Raw genomic sequence first — 16,840 nt, forward strand, 5'->3', positions numbered from 1 at the left:
CGCCACTAGTGTTATTTATAGGGAGTACAGTTGGTTTATTAAGATGTTTTTTTCACATTAAAGTCTTCAGGATTTTGTCTTAAGCTAAAAGTAATGTCCCGTCTCCCCACCCCCCCCCCCCCAAATTGTTTGCAATGAGAAAAGGCAGTAATGTTATTTAATGCTATTCTCCAGCAAGTTTTGGGTACACAGAGTTACACCAGTGCTTGGTCACAAAACTTTACCACTAGAATCAAACCCAAATAATCTTCCCACTTCCATTCTACCAAAGTTACCTTTCCTGTTCTTTTATTCCTATTTGATAGGGTTTTTTTTTAATTCCATCATAACATTTGATCACTACTATCAACTTGCTGCTGCTGTTCAATATCCTCTTCATGCTCCAGGAAGCGCAAGGAAAACAACGTGACTCAGCTGCATCCAGAACCACCGCCACCGCTTTCACACTCCGTGTTCCACGTTTACCGGCAGTCCTTCACGACGCCTTTCAGCCGTCATTCATCAGCCAAGGGCCTCACCGCCGGCAGCGCTGAGCTCTGCGGTAACGGCCGCGCCGCCGGCTCCTGTCAGCCCCGCCGGGCCGGGACACGCTCCGCGGCACAGCAACCCCCGCGGTGCCCCTCCGGCTGCTGCCGCTGGCCGCATCCCACCCTTCTCCCCCTCCTCCGTTCCGCCCCGCCCGGCCCTGCGGTAGCGGCGGCTCCGCCCTCCCGGCGCCCGCCATTCCGCGACGCTCCTCCCTGCGGGGCGGTGGCGGCCTGGTTCCGGCAGTCGCTGCGGCTCTTTCGGCCCGGGGCGGGAGGAGCCATGGAGGACGCTGATTACTTCGAAGGGAGCGCGGCAGAGTGGGGGAACGAGGCAGACGGAGGGACGGTGAGGGTTTGCGGGCGTCTTTGAGGCGGCGCGCCTTGGGTTGCCCGCCCTGCGGGAGTCGGCAGCTCGGTGTCGGGCCTGGAGCGGCCTGTGAGGGGGAGCGCTCACCTCCGGGGCCGCTCTGGAAAGCGGGGACTTTTTGGGGCGTCGAGTGGGTTCCGGAGGAGCTCCCGGGCATTCTCGCTCTGCGGGTGGGGGAAGCCGCGTGTGGGGATCAGACCTGAGGTGATGAGCGCTGAGTGTAGAGGCTGGTGGGGAAGTCTCCTGTGTTGGGGCCTGGGGCTTGAGAGCGTTATAAAGGAGGAAAACAACTGGTTGGTTTTGTGCCTTCTCTGTTGAAAAGTCTTGGTTTTGTGTGGAGGAGGTCGCTTCCTAGGGTGAGCTGAGGTGTGTGAGTTTCTGTGGGCAAAAGTAGTCTAAAGATGGGATTATAGGGGGAAACAGGACAAGAGAGGTGCCTGACTTGCCTGTGCTTGCAAACAGCAAGACGATGAGGATGGGGAGGGGGAAGATGATGCCGAAGTCCAGCAAGAATGCCTGAAGAAATTTTCAACCCCTGACTATATAATGGAGCCGTCTATATTTAACACGTTAAAGAGGTGAGTGTAACCTTATATGTGTTAAAATGCACGTTGTGTGTGTTACAGTGGTGTGGTCACTTTGTATGGAAGTTTGTGTGAAAGCTCATAAATGATGCTATTGTTTTTCCTTTATTTAGAGTTCAGTTGGGTTTGATTTTTAATATGACACTCAACTAGTTCTTTTGTAATCCTTTCATCAGGTATTTCCAAGCAGGAGGTTCTCCAGAGAACGTTATCCAGCTCCTCTCTGAAAACTACACTGCAGTGGCACAGACTGTAAATTTGCTGGCAGAGTGGCTCATTCAGACAGGTATGATTGATAAGTGATTGATACACTATAATTTGGGTCTTCATTCTGTCAGAAATATTTGAATCGGTGGCAAATTTGATCATACTCAAGAAGTGGATTATTGTGAACTTGACATCCTGTATGTGTGTATGACTAAATTCTTTATAATACGCTTATTCTATACAGAGAATAAATAATCTGTTGAGAAACACTTTGGAATGCTCACAAACTATGATAAAGGGTAATACAGTTCAAGCAGCTCCATAAACTATATTTTGTTTTTACAGTTACAGGTACTGTTGTGTAGATGGTCTTACCAATATTTCATTGTTTCTAGGAGTACAATATAAATAACTGAACAACTACCCTCTTGCTAGTTACTATAGCTTTCAGTAGATGAATGGTTAGGTGGAAAGCTATCATACAGATGCCTGTATTTTCTTAAGAATTCTGTATTACCGTCTGCTTTTGAATTCTTCAGCAGCCTAGTATAAACTTTCATTTACAAATTAGCAGAATTATTATGCCCCGATCTTGGAATCGTAGAACTGCTTACTGCAACTTTGTGTATTCTTTTATTGTATACTATCAAAGGTACTGGTAGCAAACATACTGAAAGGGTGGGCTTTAGTCTGTATAAGGTGAGTTGTGCACCATCCTTTTGATCGCTTTTGTGCTTAAGATATGTGCATTTTGGTGACATGCCCAGTAACAGTCTTGTGAAATGACTGACATAGCTGGTTGCATGACTGATGAAGAGAGCAAGAGAGAAGGACTAGTGTGACCTGCCTGTGATCCTAAACAGTCTGCATTTAGGAAAAAAGATCAAGGACCTGAATCTGTCTGTATCAGTGTGGCTTGACAGTAGAACTGATGGCGCTCCTCTCTGTGTTGATAAATTTCTGAGTAGTTTCTGTTCTCATTGAAATACTTAAGGTGTTGCTGCCATGTTTGATTGGATTGCATCTGCTAAGGGTTTTTCTTCCTTTTGTACAGGTGTTGAGCCACTGCAAGTTCAGGAGACTGTAGAAAACCATTTAAAGAGCTTACTTATTAAGCATTTTGACCCTCGGAAAGCAGATTCCATCTTTACAGAGGAAGGAGAGGTGTGCATTGTATCCGTGTTGCTGTCTCTACATGAGTGAATCCTACACATTTGCCTTCGTCTGATGGAGTAGTGGACGGTGGGGGAAGGAAAGTCATATCTTCAGAGCTCCTTGATAAAGAAACAACTGGTTTCAGAAAACCAGCTGTGTCTCACTGAAGTCTTTAGAGGCCTAGAGAACGTAGAAACTTCAGAGGCATCCTCCTTTGTAACAAAGTTCTGTACAACAACTTGCAGGACTCCCTGAAAGGTAAAAGGTTTGCTTTTAATGACCTTGGCAACTAGAAATTCTTACATTTCTGTTTATTGCTCTAATCTTTCAGACTCCAGCCTGGCTTGAGCAAATGATAGCACATACTACGTGGAGAGATCTCTTCTACAAGTTGGCAGAAGCCCATCCTGACTGTTTAATGCTTAATTTTACTGTGAAGGTACTATACTCAAGTCTGATAAATGAGAATATCCATAAATGGCTGATTGTTCTGGCATCAAATATCGTCTCTGATCCTACCTGTATGTCTTATGTATTCCTGCTAATACTGCTTATTCAAATGTCGGAACAGTGCAAGGACACATTGATAGGAGGAATTGTGTTACAGGTTGCAAGTAGTAAGTGTAGTTTCCCAGTTTGTTTTTTCCCTGTGATGTGTTATCTGAGAATTCTGGATTTCTGGTGCAGTATGACATTTCAGTCAGCTTGGTATGTTCCTGTGACAGGGAAAGAATGTTCTATCTTGCTGTGTTCTGAAATATATTTTTGTGTCATTATGATTTACATTTTTTGCTACATCTTTCTTTATTTCCTTTTCTGTAGTGAAAGACAAACATGAATTCCACCAAGTGTATGCAGAGGCAAATCTTACAATTCTGTGTGTTCTTCTAGACTTGTTAGGATATCTGAAATATAAATGCAAATAATACAAGTTTTCTGTGATGTTTTTGGTTTTATAGCTTATATCTGATGCTGGATATCAAGGGGAAATAACCAGTGTTTCAACAGCATGTCAGCAACTAGAAGTATTTTCCAGAGTCCTGCGTACATCTCTGGCAACAATTTTAGATGGAGGAGAAGAAAACCTAGAAAAAAACCTCCCTGAATTTGCTGTAAGTGTTTTGGGACTTGAGGGGGGTTGTTCTTTTTTTTTTTCCCTTTTATGCAGGAAGAAGATGGTATTTTCTGGTTAGGATATACAGATCATTGTGGGATTGTAGAGAATCTTAACATCGAGTCTTCAGAAATCTTGTGAAGGGAAGTTATATATGAGTTTAAAAATAACCCAAAGAAATCTATGCTTTTTGATCATTTTGTGGCCAAGAATTACTTGGGTAGCTTATGCAACATTTCTCATATTTATTAAATGGTTTGTAAAAGGTGAAGATAGAACTATTGTCTTCCACATTTAACACAAGATCTAAAGATCAGTCTAGTCAGTCCTCTGGGAAATGAAAATAATTCTTTTTATGATCCACATCACTCTGAAAGTTGCCATGTGAATCAATTCAGCTTACGTTCTCTGTAGTGAAATTGCATAATGACTTTTGGATGCCTTTGTAGTTCTCTTTTTAAATATTGCAGAGAAAGTACTGAGTGTACCTAGGAGAGAAGTTCCTCTCAATCATGGTATTTAAGAAACAAAGTTCTTAATTTAGCCATTTCTTCTTCCATGGCATCAGTGCATAGTGATACTGTGCTGTTCTGTACATTTTTCTTGGCTGTTGGGTTTTGGAGATTGTGGTTAGTTTTTTGTGTAGGGTTTTGATTGCTTTGGTTGTTTTTTTTTTTTTGTTGTGGCGTTTGTTTTTTTTTTTAATTTTCTTTTCTTTAGATTAGTAGTTTTCATTGAAATCTTTGCTATTGTGGCAGTGTAAGTCCAGCAGCATACTTGCATGTTCCCTGTTGTTTGATAAAATTTTTTGATGTGTGCTCTAACAGAAGATGGTGTGCCATGGAGAACACACTTACCTTTTTGCTCAATCTATGATGTCCATATTGGCTCAAGAAGAGCAAGGAGGGTCAGCTGTCAGGCGGATTGCTCAGGAGGTTCAGCGGTATGCTCATGAGAAGTAAGTAGGAGTTATATATAAGTGAAATATAAGTCACCAGGATTTGTAAATTGTTGTGTTTTGCTCATCTTTGATTACCTTTTGTTGTGGTTTAAGCCCAGCTGGTAACTCAGAGCCGTGCAGCTGCTTGCTCACCCCTCCACCTTTCTTCCCCCCCCCCCCTTCCTGTAAGGATGGGGAGGAGAATCAAAAGAATTTAAATCCCATTGGTTGACAGAAGAACAGTCCAGTAATTAAGGTATAATACAAAAGCACTATTACTACCACTAATAATGATAAGAGAAATAACAAGGGGAGAGAATACAAAACTAAAAAGGGAAGGGGAAAAAAGCCCGAAACAAAATAAACACAAATAATGCACAATACAGTTGCTCTGTATTGTGTACCACCCACTGACTGATACCCAGTCTGACCCCAGCAGTGATCTGGCCTTTCCAGGTAACTCCCCTCAGTTTATATACTGGGCATGATGTGCTGTGGTACGTAATACCCCTTTGGCAATTTGGGTCAGATGTGCTGCCTCTGCTCTGTCCTGGCTTCTTGTGCCCCTGGCAGAGCTATGAGAGAATGAAAAGTCCTTGATCAGGGTAAACATTACTTAGCAACAGCCAAAACATTGGTGTATTATCAGCATTGCTGTGAGACTGTAGCTGAAATGCAGCACTGCACCAGCTACTGAGAAGGAGAAATGAAACTGTTACGGAACAGCTGAACTCAGGACACCTTTTACCAGCAAAAGGAGAATTCTTAGCTGCAATGTAACAGCTTCTGTACCAAGCTTTAATTTGTGAAAGAACAGAAAAGTTCAGTGTCCTGTACTAGGAGCCTTGAAATCAGAAGAGCAAAGAATTGAAGATTCTGTCTATTAAAAAATATGTATCTTTCTTCTGTGATTACCCAGGATAAGGGGTTCTTCCTTAAGTCATTACATTCCATAAGATGTGCCCTGTTGACTCAGTGAGGCTAGAATGAAAATGTCTGAATTATGAAAATAAGTTGCTGTGTATGTTTGCTCTTCTAGAGGCCATGATGCCAGTCAGATCACTTTAGCATTGGGTACTGCAGCCTCCTATCCTCGAGCATGTCAGGCTCTTGGTGCTATGTTGTCCAAAGGAGCTCTGAATCCAGCAGACATCACTGTCCTGTTCAAAATGTTTACAAGCATGGACCCACCTCCAGTGGAACTGGTCAGTAGCTATCTTCTTACAACCTCTGAACTATTCTTCTACTACAGTAGCAGTCAGAAAGATGAGGCTTGTTTGTGCTAAGTGTTGTAGCAACACAAAATAGAAGTTAGTACTCAGGCTCATCCCTCTATAACTTTGATGTCTAAATGTGAAACTACTGCTTGTACTCTATTTTGCATTAGCTTCTTGATAGCTTGGGTTTTGGCTTTTTTTTTTTAATCATTCCAATTTGTCTTTTTTCATAGATTAATTAAAGAGATTTTCAATTAGGAGATAAAGATGGCAAGGAATAAATTAGCTACTACTAATAAAAAAAATAATGAAAAAACCCACCCAGTTTGCAATTTATTATAAGAAGACTTAAATGGACATTTCACTCTTCTCACTGGCTCCCTCTGATGTGGGCTCTGGTAGCAAACTTTAGCAATGTAGTTTGTAAATCTGGTTTTTCTTTCTATTCCTACCCTGCTTTTTAACTTTTTTCCCATTTCCCCCCCCTCCTTTCTGTCAAAAGTTTGGGTCTCTTCATAAAACTCTCTGACCCACTCTCAAGGGGCAGTGCGTTATATCTCTTTCTGTGCAAGGTATATCAGATGCAAAACCTGTATTTTTAGTCACCTCTTATAATTCTCAGGCTCTAATAAAACATTAATTTCCTTCACAGATTCGAGTACCTGCCTTTCTGGATCTCTTCATGCAGTCATTGTTTAAGCCAGGTGCCAAGATCAACCAGGATCACAAACATAAATATATTCACATACTGGCATATGCAGCTAGCGTAGTAGAGATGTGGAAGAAGGTAATATTCAGTTCTGTGAATAGTACTACTTGCAGTGGCCTGACTGTGCTGAAGAACATGTATGGTTGTGAAGTTGCTCAATTAAAGATAATGTATTATGCTTGATTTACTTATTTTAATAGGAAATGTTTCTGGCTTCAACTGAAATGACTATAAAATGTAGATACTGATGACCAAATAGTACTATAAAAGTCTGAGTGCACTGAGTATTTGTGTTCATTTCCCTCACCTCCCCCCAGAGTTTACCAGTCAGTAGCAGTTTTGTATTACTGGACTGTATGTACTTTTTCAGAGGAAGTGGAATTCAATTCTATGAAGTGGATAAGGTAATCTAAAGGGAATTAAATAAAGCAACCATCCTTGTGCTTCAGTTCACTGATAATTAGTTCTTCTGAAACTTGGATTTGAATCTAAATTTTGAGAAACATAATGTCATCTCAGGCTAATCACAGTTCCTTTCCTCAAATAACCAGAGTTATCTTCGATATTCTCAACTCTTGCATTCAAACTTTGGAATTTTTCAGAATAAGAGAGTCAGTATAAACAAGGATGAACTGAAGTCAACTTCAAAAGCCATTGAAACTGTTCACAATCTGTGTTGCAATGAGAACAAAGGAGCGTCAGAGTTGGTTGCAGAACTGAGCACTCTCTATCAGTGCATCAGGTGAGCAGAAATACTGGTCCCAAGCTTTAGTTGTTGGAAGGAAAGTATTCTTAGGCGAGGTTAGGGTACTGCTGAAGGGAAATGCTTTTGTAGGCTACTCTGAGAACATCCTCATTGCAGAATATGTGAAGATGTGGTCTGAAAGCAGCTTTCAGAATTGTGCATCTGACTGTTATGAGTCTCATGAGGACACAAGCTCTGGCTTTCACCGACAACTTGTCATCCTTGCGTCACAGAACACGCTTTTCTCTGCCACTGGAAAAAGATGACAGGTTACTTTGTCTTCCCAGTAAAACTTTCCTAGCAATAGATGTCTTTGCGGTGTTCTTTTTCTCCTCTTAAAAGTATGAAATAGCTACTGAATAAACTGGAGCAAACTAGGAGTATACATAAATTTTGTTGCCTATGTTTTGCATTTTGTGCTTAGCAGGGAGTGTCTTTGTAGCAAGAATTTTCCTCCAGGCTATATAATTTCCCCTTCCCCCCCTTTTTTGTGGAAAAACTACTTGGTGTGCTGGCAACTTCTCAAGCACAACTTTATGAGTTTTGTGAGTTCTCCTGTAACTTAAACTGTAATTCTAGCAACCATTAGAATATACTGAAAGAGGATTCTATAATTTTTAATTTACAGGGGGTTTTGTTTTGGGGTCTTTCTGTAGTTGGGTTATTTGTTTTGTTTTATGCTCCTGTGCTAAAGCGATCTCTTTTCTTTGCAGGTTCCCAGTCGTGGCAATGGGTGTATTAAAGTGGGTAGATTGGACAGTGTCAGAACCACGATACTTCCAGCTGCAGACTGATCACACTCCAGTTCATCTGGCGTTATTGGATGAGGTAAAAGTGTATATAAAGCCTTGTTGGAGAGTAAGAACAGTTTTGACAGTTCACTGCATAACATTTGCAGTAAGTCATTAAACATAGAGATTAATCTCTGTTCAGAGTCAATTACTTGGTTTTGTCAGCTGAGCATTATTTATGACAGGAAAACTTGGGCATCAAAGAAAGAAATGAAAGGGTTTACATCTGCATGAACATCAGTGTAAACCTTTCTAATAAAGACTGCTGCACTGGTTTTAAAATTGAAGTTCTGAGGATTTAACTCTCCTGTCTTGTTTGCAGATCAGTACGTGCCATCAGCTACTTCATCCCCAAGTTCTACAACTTCTTGTCAAGCTCTTTGAAACAGAGCATTCACAGCTTGATGTAATGGAGCAGGTGATTATCATATTAGTTACGCTTATTCAAGATAATAGCTTTGCTGTCACAGCAGTTTTAAGAGTGTAATTTAGGAATATAGTCATGGTTTAAATCTAACAAAGCAGATAGAGAATCAGTAAGAATGAGCAATAAAAAATGCACGCTTTTGAGAAGAAGTTCTAATCTGTTGGTTCTTACCTCCCCATACCATCAGCTGGAATTGAAGAAGACTCTCTTGGATAGAATGGTGCACTTACTCAGCCGTGGATATGTCCTACCTGTTGTCAGCTATATCCGCAGATGCCTGGAGAAGCTAGATACAGATATCTCTCTCATCAGATACTTTGTTACAGAGGTCAGTAGCAAAAATGCATTTACTAACATATATAAATAAACTTTAGTATCAGCAAGATACGAGATTAGATTCTGAGTGATATATGTAATATCAGTATTCATTGGGATGTGACTGAGGCCTACTGACTGCTGACTTCTGAAAGGTAGCGGATAGAGTACCAGAAGAATACGTAATTAGAAGCTTTATGTGCAGCTACTTGTATGCTTCCAAGGCTAGTATTGTGAATTAAATATTGCACTTACTACCCCTCTAACTGTAAGAATAATCCATTTTTGTCTGCTGCTTCAGGTACTTGATGTGATTGCTCCTCCATATACCTCGGACTTTGTACAGCTTTTTCTTCCAATCTTGGAGAATGAAAGTATTGCAGGCACTATTAAAACAGAAGGTGAACATGACCCTGTGACTGAATTTATAGGTAAGTAATATTTATTCCTTGCATGCTTGCTTCCTTTTCTGTTTGTTCTAACTTGCAAATAATGTTTAGAGGGAGGATTGCTAAAAATAGGAATGCCTGCCAGATATTTTCACAGATAATTTCCCTTTTAAGGGCCTGTGTTTAGCAATTTTCCTATAATCAAGAATCTCTCGGTAGTAGTGAGGAACTTTGAGACAAATACTGCTTTTTGAGAACTAGAACTGTACTAAGGCAAGTAGTCTGACATATGATACATTCCAATCCTAAAAGAAAAACATCTGTCCAGGCCCTAAAATCCTATTTACATAATTGAGAAGTCTGCATGCAAACAAATAACTCAAACTAGTGTACTGAATCGTTTTTATCTTTTCTTTTTCTCTTTTAAGCTCATTGCAAATCTAACTTTATTATGATAAACTAAGCAGTGGAAAACACGAAGAACACAGAGCACACTATCACTGCTTTACCATACTCTGCACCAGAAAGGCTCTGTAACTGGGCAGCAAAGCAGCAAAAAAAAACCCCTCAAAGCAAACAAAAAAAACCCACAAACCCAAACCAAGGGAGAAAGGGCTGAAGGGCATTTGATTGATTGACTTGCATGGTGACCTTGAGCTTCATATCAGAGGTCTGTTAACGTACTTTGGAAAATGGAATAATACTGAAGGTTTTTCTGTTATTACACACATCAGTGGAAATCTGAATATTCTGAAGGGAATAGCAGGAGAAAAACATTTATTTCAAAGAATGTTATTTTGGTTGCTTGGAGAATTTGTCACTGATTCTTTGTGTAAAATACAAAACCTGAAGAATGGGGAAATGCTTTGCAGATAGTTCCCTGAAGACTGGATCTTGAATGCTCTAGGCTTTTATGTTGTAAGTTGTATAGAAGGAATTAGTGTGATTAGCTCTTTCTCACCTTTGCATTATTTAGCATTCTAAAAAAATCCTATGTATTTCCTGCTATGGGTTTGTAACAATCCAGGTTAGTTTTGTATTAACAAACAGATGAACCGTAGATGTGAGTGCGTTATCTTTCAGAATCTATTTTTTGTTAAATAGATGCTTCAATGTTACTGGTAAGTTTCATTACCATTCTGCTGCTGTCCAGCAACGTGAATGTGTGCAGAAATGTCATAATTGCTTCTTGTGGCTTGTTTTTTGTACTTATCTCTACTCTGTCCTGGTAGATGCCAGACAGTGCAGGGATACACCCAAGATTATAATTTACCTTTAAATAAAGGGGTTTTTCTTTTCCAGAGCTTTCTCTCGAAGTTTTATTAAGGCCACTTTTTATTGGGCTGGATTTTCTTTCTACAGGTAAATACTGTTCGTTTGCTTAAAAGTGAGGGGTGTAGACAAGCCCACTGTGCTTTTTTCCAAGCACATCTGTTCTCTGAAGAACCTGCTTTCTAAAAAGACATGGGGACTTTAAGTCCAGCTGCACGTAAATGTAAGGAGGAAATCACCTTGTTCTTCTGTGTTGTGATTCATGCACGGGAACACTTAAGCTACCACGATACTTCTTGAGACAGCAGCCAGTTTTAGATTAACTTACTTCTCCTTTCTTACAAAAAAGGAGTGCATCTTCCAGTTTTCCAACCAGAAACACCAGCCTACTGGAATATGGCCTAAAGCATCTGGTCTAAAACATGCTCATTGTCACAATACTAAAAGCTGTGCTATTTGAAACTTAAATGATCCGAACAGCACAATCTCCTCAATTCCATCCTAGATACTAGCAATCTTATGCTTTTATTGATCTTCATGACTCTACCAAACTTATTTTGTCATTAGCAGCAGACTTCTTTGGTTTAGCTGTGGAAGAAAGGTAAGGTTAGTTGCAGAAACTACCAACTGAGAGGCAGCAGATAGATACAGTTTTGGGGAAGACATTTTTTCCCCCTCCTCTGCACCATTACAAAGCTGTAACTTACAGGTTTGAGTGAGACATAATTCACAGGTTGTTTTCATTTATATTAGGCTTTGAAGATTGACATTTAGAAGTGGTATTCTACATCTGAATTTATCTTTTCTGTCTTGTTGAAATTGGATGCTTCCCTGAAACTTGTATCTTACATTCCACTACATTTATGCACACTGAAGATTAAGCTGAACTGTTTGAACCATTTTAGTTGCTGTATACTGTGCTGTTAACCAGCCATTTCACAAGAAAAAGTCCAGTAAAAGCAGTGCCATCCTCAGTAAGCTACCCCATGAGCTTACTTCTTAAGTACAACCAAATTTATGCATTAGTAAGGTCTTACAATACAGCTATAGTTGTGTAAGAAAAAGTCCATTTATTAAACGCAATTAATGCCACTTAGTAACATTTGATATTACACTCATTTGCCACTTGGTAACTGGCTAAGTGTGAAGGAAGAGAATTGGAAACCTTCAAATTAAGAGAGTAATGGGCTGTGGCAATTTAAGCTTTGCCCCTTTAGGAGAAAAAGGGCACAGCCAATCACATATTAAAGCACAGAATTTGAGCAAGGACACAAGTAAGTAATTGGGTTTTGAGCAAAGTAATTCCTGATAAATCATTCTGGTTGCATAAATGTAACTGCATTACATGAGATTTCCAACACCACTGTTTCACCATGAGGCCAAGGAAGCGACAGGGGATTTAGGTTTTTAACATGTCATGGCCAGACTTAGCCTTGTGAGCACCATGATTTGTGAGATATTTGCTCAATACTGTCAGAGAATTTAATATAAGCTCTAGACCCAAATATTGAGTATACTTTTTCCTTCCCAGTATGCCTACATAATTTGTAATTAAACAGATATTTAGTTTCTGTACTGAAGTCAGTATGATTTCAATACTGTGCATCAACACAGAACACTTTTCTCATGGGTAAAAGGCTTTTAAGTTGGAGATACCTGAAGGCAGCTCTGTGTATATTTTACTTTGAAGACATTTTGTGTTGCTGTCTGGGCTGATTTTGCAGAACTGCCTGATGGTCTTGAATTGTGAAGGAATTTTAGACTGCTGTCCTTTAAACAGAAAAAGGTTGTGCTGGGAAGCTTCTAAAGTGGTTTCTAAACAGAAAGATGTACGCTATAGAATCAAGGAAGTACAGCATCTCCGTATGCACAGTCCTCTTCAATAGCAAGATTGTATTCTGCTCCTCTTCCATCTTTATATGCGCTTGTCACAATTCTCAGCCACCCTCTTTCACCCTGTAAAGAATTAATTCACATTGTTAATTAGACAGTGTCTGTTCTGCCTTCCAGATATGAATGATTAGTGAATCTAGGAATTAAGATGAAGTATAACACTAGGTTCACAGGGGCAATCTGCTTAGGTGAATTTATACCCTCCCCTCCTCCCCATCTATTCCAGGACTTAATTTTTGCCTACAACAGTAACTTAGAGTTGCCCATAACAGGAGCTGCATGCCCATGAAAGAAGGTAGCATTTGGGATCGAGCCGACATAACTTGAGTAGCTTTTCTGAATAGCCTTGTCTTCAGATTAGTTATGCTTCATATTAAAGAAACTTCTACTTTTCCTACCCACAGGCTAGCTTTGCAGCTTCCTGTCTGCAACCCCACCTTTCCCCTAAAATAATTTGTAAGCATGTTTGTTCCCATGTTTCCTTACCCAGGGTTCACCCCAGGAGTTACGAACAATCCAGTATTCTGTTCCATTTTCTACACCCCAGCCAGCCACAGATACAATGTGATTCACCACAGCTGAGGGGTTGTACTCTGTATAAAGTCCTCCACTGTAAGCATCCAGCTTCTCCGTAGCCATTATGCCACAGCTGTAATGAAACAGAGGAAGCAAATTTTTATATAAAGGTGATCAGGCAGGGGCCTGGCTAAAACCAATTGATTTTCTTATATTTTCACTTTAGGGCTCAATTTATCTACAAACAAGCTGAAGCCCTGCATGTTAATGCAGAGCTGCTAACATAAGCCAGAGTGGAGAACTACACTTCAGACATTGGATTGAGTTTCAAGTATTTCAATCACAGTATCACTAGTGGATAAGTATTTTTACCATTCAAGATGTATTTTACCTGATTGGTCCATTAGTATAGATTTCTGCCTTCATCTTTTCTCTTCCATTGACAGACCCGTAGTCAGCAACTTTCCAGAGAGTATAGTTCTTTATGACATGGCACTCTCCAAAAGTGACACAAGTGCCACACTGATTAAATTTCTTACACTCTACAAAACAAAAGCAAGATCATCACTGCAAGAGAATGCTTTTCTTCAAGTGAATTAATTATGATATGATACTAAGCTTTTTCTTTCTGAACTTATTTGAGGCAGATATTAGAGTAATTACTAATATGTACTCCAGTGAAAAGAATTTATGGAAACTACATTTAAAGTCTCTACAATTACTAGTTACAATTGCTTTACTTCTTAGGCCTAAGCGCTCTGGGGAGGGAATGTTTCAGATGTGCATCTCTATAGATAGAGAAACTATTCCAGTCACACATGACCAAACAGGTTACATTTTTTCCTTTGTTTAGCTTGAGGTGACACTTGTAAATATTTTAATACATTTGAGATAGTGTATCACTGATTTGAGAGATTAGGTTAAAACAATTTAGCTGTGCTAACTTGTCAGAGCATGATTTAATGCTATGCTGTCTGGCTAAAGACACACACAGAAAGGCCTGTAAGGAAAACCTGTCAATCAAACAGGAAGTAGTACACCAAAAGGCAGGAACCAGTATGCTGAAAACCCAAGAAACTATAGGTTTTTTTTTAATGTTAAGCTCTGCTAAGCCTGGGATGAAGCCTTACAGCAGAGCAAATAGGCATCATACTTTGATCCTTAGCTTGGTAGTTGTTGCAGGTCTCATCTGGAATGCCATGGTCATGGGCATACTTCCAAACACCTGTGTGGTCTCCACCTTCACAGGATCCTGCATCAGCACAGTCAATCACATTCTGAACAGAGAGATAGGCAGAAGGCCATGCTCCTTTTCTCTTAATGTTGATTCGGTCTGTAAGGATAAGAAATTGTATTTTGTTAGCAAAATATATGAGTGGCTACACATTGGAACTAGTGTTAAAAATCCACTGAACTGTAACTGTTTGCAGGCAGCAGTACTTGTGTTGTAAAAGCCTCTACTGTCAACAGTGAGGCACACAGCATGACCCAGCTCACACCAGCAGGCTGAGCTGTTACTGGGGGTTTCCATGGGAAGTATTTTCCATTAAAATTCAATATACACAGATGAGCTAGATTTGTTTAAAGCCCTGAAGTGCCCTAGACCTCTTTAAGTCACAGCTTCTGAAACCTTCCAGATCCATTTCCTGGCTTTGACAAGCACATCGTCTCACTAGCCTTTTGTACATGAACTCATGTAGGCAGACCTGAGCCCATGCAGCCCAGGATCTGAGAGACAGGTCTTTAAAAACTTAAGGCAAGGAGAACTTTTATAAGTAGATCTTCACTCTTACATCAACCCTACCATCCCAGACAAGCAGTGCCACTTGGCTGTCTTACTTTGTCAGAAACAGCTAGCTTACTAGCAGATACAACTAGCTTACCTGCCAGAGAAGCTCCCCCATGAGTATTTATAAACCGCTTCTCGCAGCACATTAGCAGTCTTAACTGATAGCACTGTAGTACTTTTAGCTATTAGTACTAACAACATTCAACTCTATTTGACAGGACTGGGAGGTGTTAATGGCAGCCTAGTCTTCCAGCAACAAGAACAGGAACGAATGCTTTAACTGTTCACAGCAGTTAAGAAAAAAATACCCTGTTTTTTTTTTTCTTTTCAATCAGCCTTTTATACTTAGAAAAATGCACATACTGGCATGCCTACCTATACAATTAAGTTATATAATTAAGGTGCTGTATTTTATCTGTCCTAGTACTTTCAGGATTTCATACGTGTCTATTCTTGTAGTGCTTAAGAACAGATCCTTCATGATTCCTGTTGTTTGCTTACACCTATGTTGTCTTTCCAGTTCTGCACAGTTCCTTCTGTTTCTCCTTCACAGTTAATCCTTTTACAACCTGCCCTGTGCAGACAGTATTTCTGCAGCACAACTGTGCATGCAAATCATTATGTGTTCTCTCTAGAGAAAATATTTAACTGAAACAACTCCCTACTTCCCTTTCCCCAAGAAAAGGCTGATAGAATCTGCTGAAACAGATGTTCCTGCACACTGTGGGAGTCAGTTCATCTGAATGATGGCGCTCATGAAGCAAATGCCCTGTGGGCCCTTCCCAGGAGAGGCAGCTTCATTTGTTTCCTCATACCCAGGCATTGCTGGAGTAGCCCCTTGCTGCTCTAGGCGTAGGAACCAAAAAAGGGAAGGAGATGTGATACATGCTTTTGTGTCTGCTGCACCCATCACTGGGTGACGGGCAGAAAACCCACTTTTTGCTCCTCGCCCTGAACAGCAGCATAGCAGGAGCCACAAGCGCATTCCTTGTGCAGAGTTTCAGCCTTTTTTCTCTATCCAAGCCAAACCTCCCGACCTTCTGCTTGGGAACTCCCGCTGTTGCAGTGTATCCACAGCCGTGGTCTTTGCTGCCTACCTGCTAGAGCGCTGGTGCTGCCGTGTGCCCAGCAGGACCCGCAGTACTGCGGGATGTGCTGGTTCCGAGTGGTGCTGGCGTAGTTGACGCCGTTGACGTTCCTCCAGTCCCAGCTCCTGGGGAGCACGGAGATGTCCAGGTACTCGTACGGCCGGGGGTACGTCCTGGGGGGGGGGGGGAGAGGAGCCAGCCCAGGCGACCTGCGCGGGGCCGGCTTGTAGCAGTGCTGCCCTTCCCTGAAGTAGAGGCCGGCGTGGGCAAGGGGGCAGAGGCAGCCCCAGAGCAGCACGAGGAGGAGGGCCGCGGGGTACCGGCACATCGCCACCATGCTGGGTCCGGTAACGCCTTCCCTGACGGCGCGGCCCGGAGCCGGGATTTAAGGGCGCGGGGAGGTCCCGGTGGGCGGGGCTGGGCAGGCGGCGTTCATCTGCGGGGCTCCCGCGGGTCCGTACCTGGAGGTTGCCGTAGATTCAACCGGGCTGGGAAAGAGCTTAAAGCCCATCCAGTCCAACCATTGCCAGCACTGCCGAGGCCACCACTGACCCATGGCACTGAGGGCCTCGTCTGCGCCGTGTGTGAGCACTTGCAGGGACGGTGACTCCAGCCCTGCCCTGGGCAGCCTGTTCCAGTGTCAGCTTATGTGTGGGGGAAGCTGAAGATTGTCAAATCCTTCCTAAGGGTATCTGATTAGTTTCTTAAGCGACAGGGAATGAACGCAGACCTGAGATCACTTGTGTTCGCTCAGAAAAACAATTTTGATCACATAACACCCCATTCCTCCCCACC

At 41.5% G+C, this 16,840-nt stretch overlaps 2 protein-coding genes across 3 annotated transcripts; one reads left to right on the forward strand and one right to left on the reverse strand.

The window, feature by feature from the left end:
- The first annotated feature begins 792 nt into the window (after positions 1–792).
- Positions 793–10,790, forward strand: NELFCD (negative elongation factor complex member C/D). 2 transcript variants are annotated; one of them, XM_057406368.1, is made up of 15 exons: positions 793–873; positions 1,357–1,472; positions 1,655–1,764; positions 2,740–2,849; positions 3,172–3,279; positions 3,800–3,952; positions 4,782–4,912; positions 5,934–6,099; positions 6,764–6,898; positions 7,423–7,562; positions 8,279–8,393; positions 8,679–8,774; positions 8,971–9,111; positions 9,400–9,529; positions 9,916–10,790. In XM_057406368.1, the coding sequence occupies exons 1-15, from the start codon at positions 808–810 to the stop codon at positions 9,948–9,950; spliced, it is 1,752 nt and encodes a 583-aa protein (XP_057262351.1). In that variant the 5' UTR covers positions 793–807; the 3' UTR covers positions 9,951–10,790. The 2 variants fall into 2 exon arrangements, with proteins under 2 accessions (XP_057262351.1, XP_057262352.1); XM_057406369.1 differs by lacking the exon at positions 8,679–8,774.
- A 1,022-nt stretch (positions 10,791–11,812) lies between these two features.
- On the reverse strand, positions 11,813–16,400 carry CTSZ (cathepsin Z). Its single transcript, XM_057406370.1, has 5 exons — positions 16,055–16,400; positions 14,322–14,501; positions 13,560–13,710; positions 13,139–13,301; positions 11,813–12,715 (listed from the first exon to the last, which is right to left on the reverse strand). Exons 1-5 carry the CDS (start codon positions 16,380–16,382, stop codon positions 12,602–12,604), a joined length of 936 nt encoding a protein of 311 aa, XP_057262353.1. The 5' UTR covers positions 16,383–16,400; the 3' UTR covers positions 11,813–12,601.
- Between the last annotated feature and the right edge of the window lie 440 nt (positions 16,401–16,840).

The sequence above is a fragment of the Pezoporus wallicus genome, unplaced genomic scaffold (assembly GCF_028554395.1).
Source record: "Pezoporus wallicus isolate ANWC-B61680 ecotype Strahan unplaced genomic scaffold, APGP_CSIRO_Pwel_v1 contig_6783, whole genome shotgun sequence".
NCBI classification, from domain to species: Eukaryota; Metazoa; Chordata; class Aves; order Psittaciformes; family Psittacidae; genus Pezoporus; species Pezoporus wallicus.

Bases quoted from the DNA above. Each gene is read 5' to 3' on its own strand.
- NELFCD (XM_057406368.1), top strand. From the start codon at position 808: ATGGAGGACGCTGATTACTTCGAAGGGAGCGCGGCAGAGTGGGGGAAC. The intron at 4,913-5,933 runs GTAAGTAGGAGT...TTGCTCTTCTAG, and splicing joins CAGCGGTATGCTCATGAGAA to AGGCCATGATGCCAGTCAGA. The intron at 9,530-9,915 runs GTAAGTAATATT...TTCTCTTTTAAG, and splicing joins CCCTGTGACTGAATTTATAG to CTCATTGCAAATCTAACTTT.
- CTSZ (XM_057406370.1), bottom strand. From the start codon at position 16,382: ATGGTGGCGATGTGCCGGTACCCCGCGGCCCTCCTCCTCGTGCTGCTC. The intron at 14,502-16,054 runs GTAGGCAGCAAA...TTATCCTTACAG, and splicing joins CAGCACCAGCGCTCTAGCAG to ACCGAATCAACATTAAGAGA. The intron at 13,302-13,559 runs GTAAAATACATC...GTTTCATTACAG, and splicing joins TATACTAATGGACCAATCAG to CTGTGGCATAATGGCTACGG.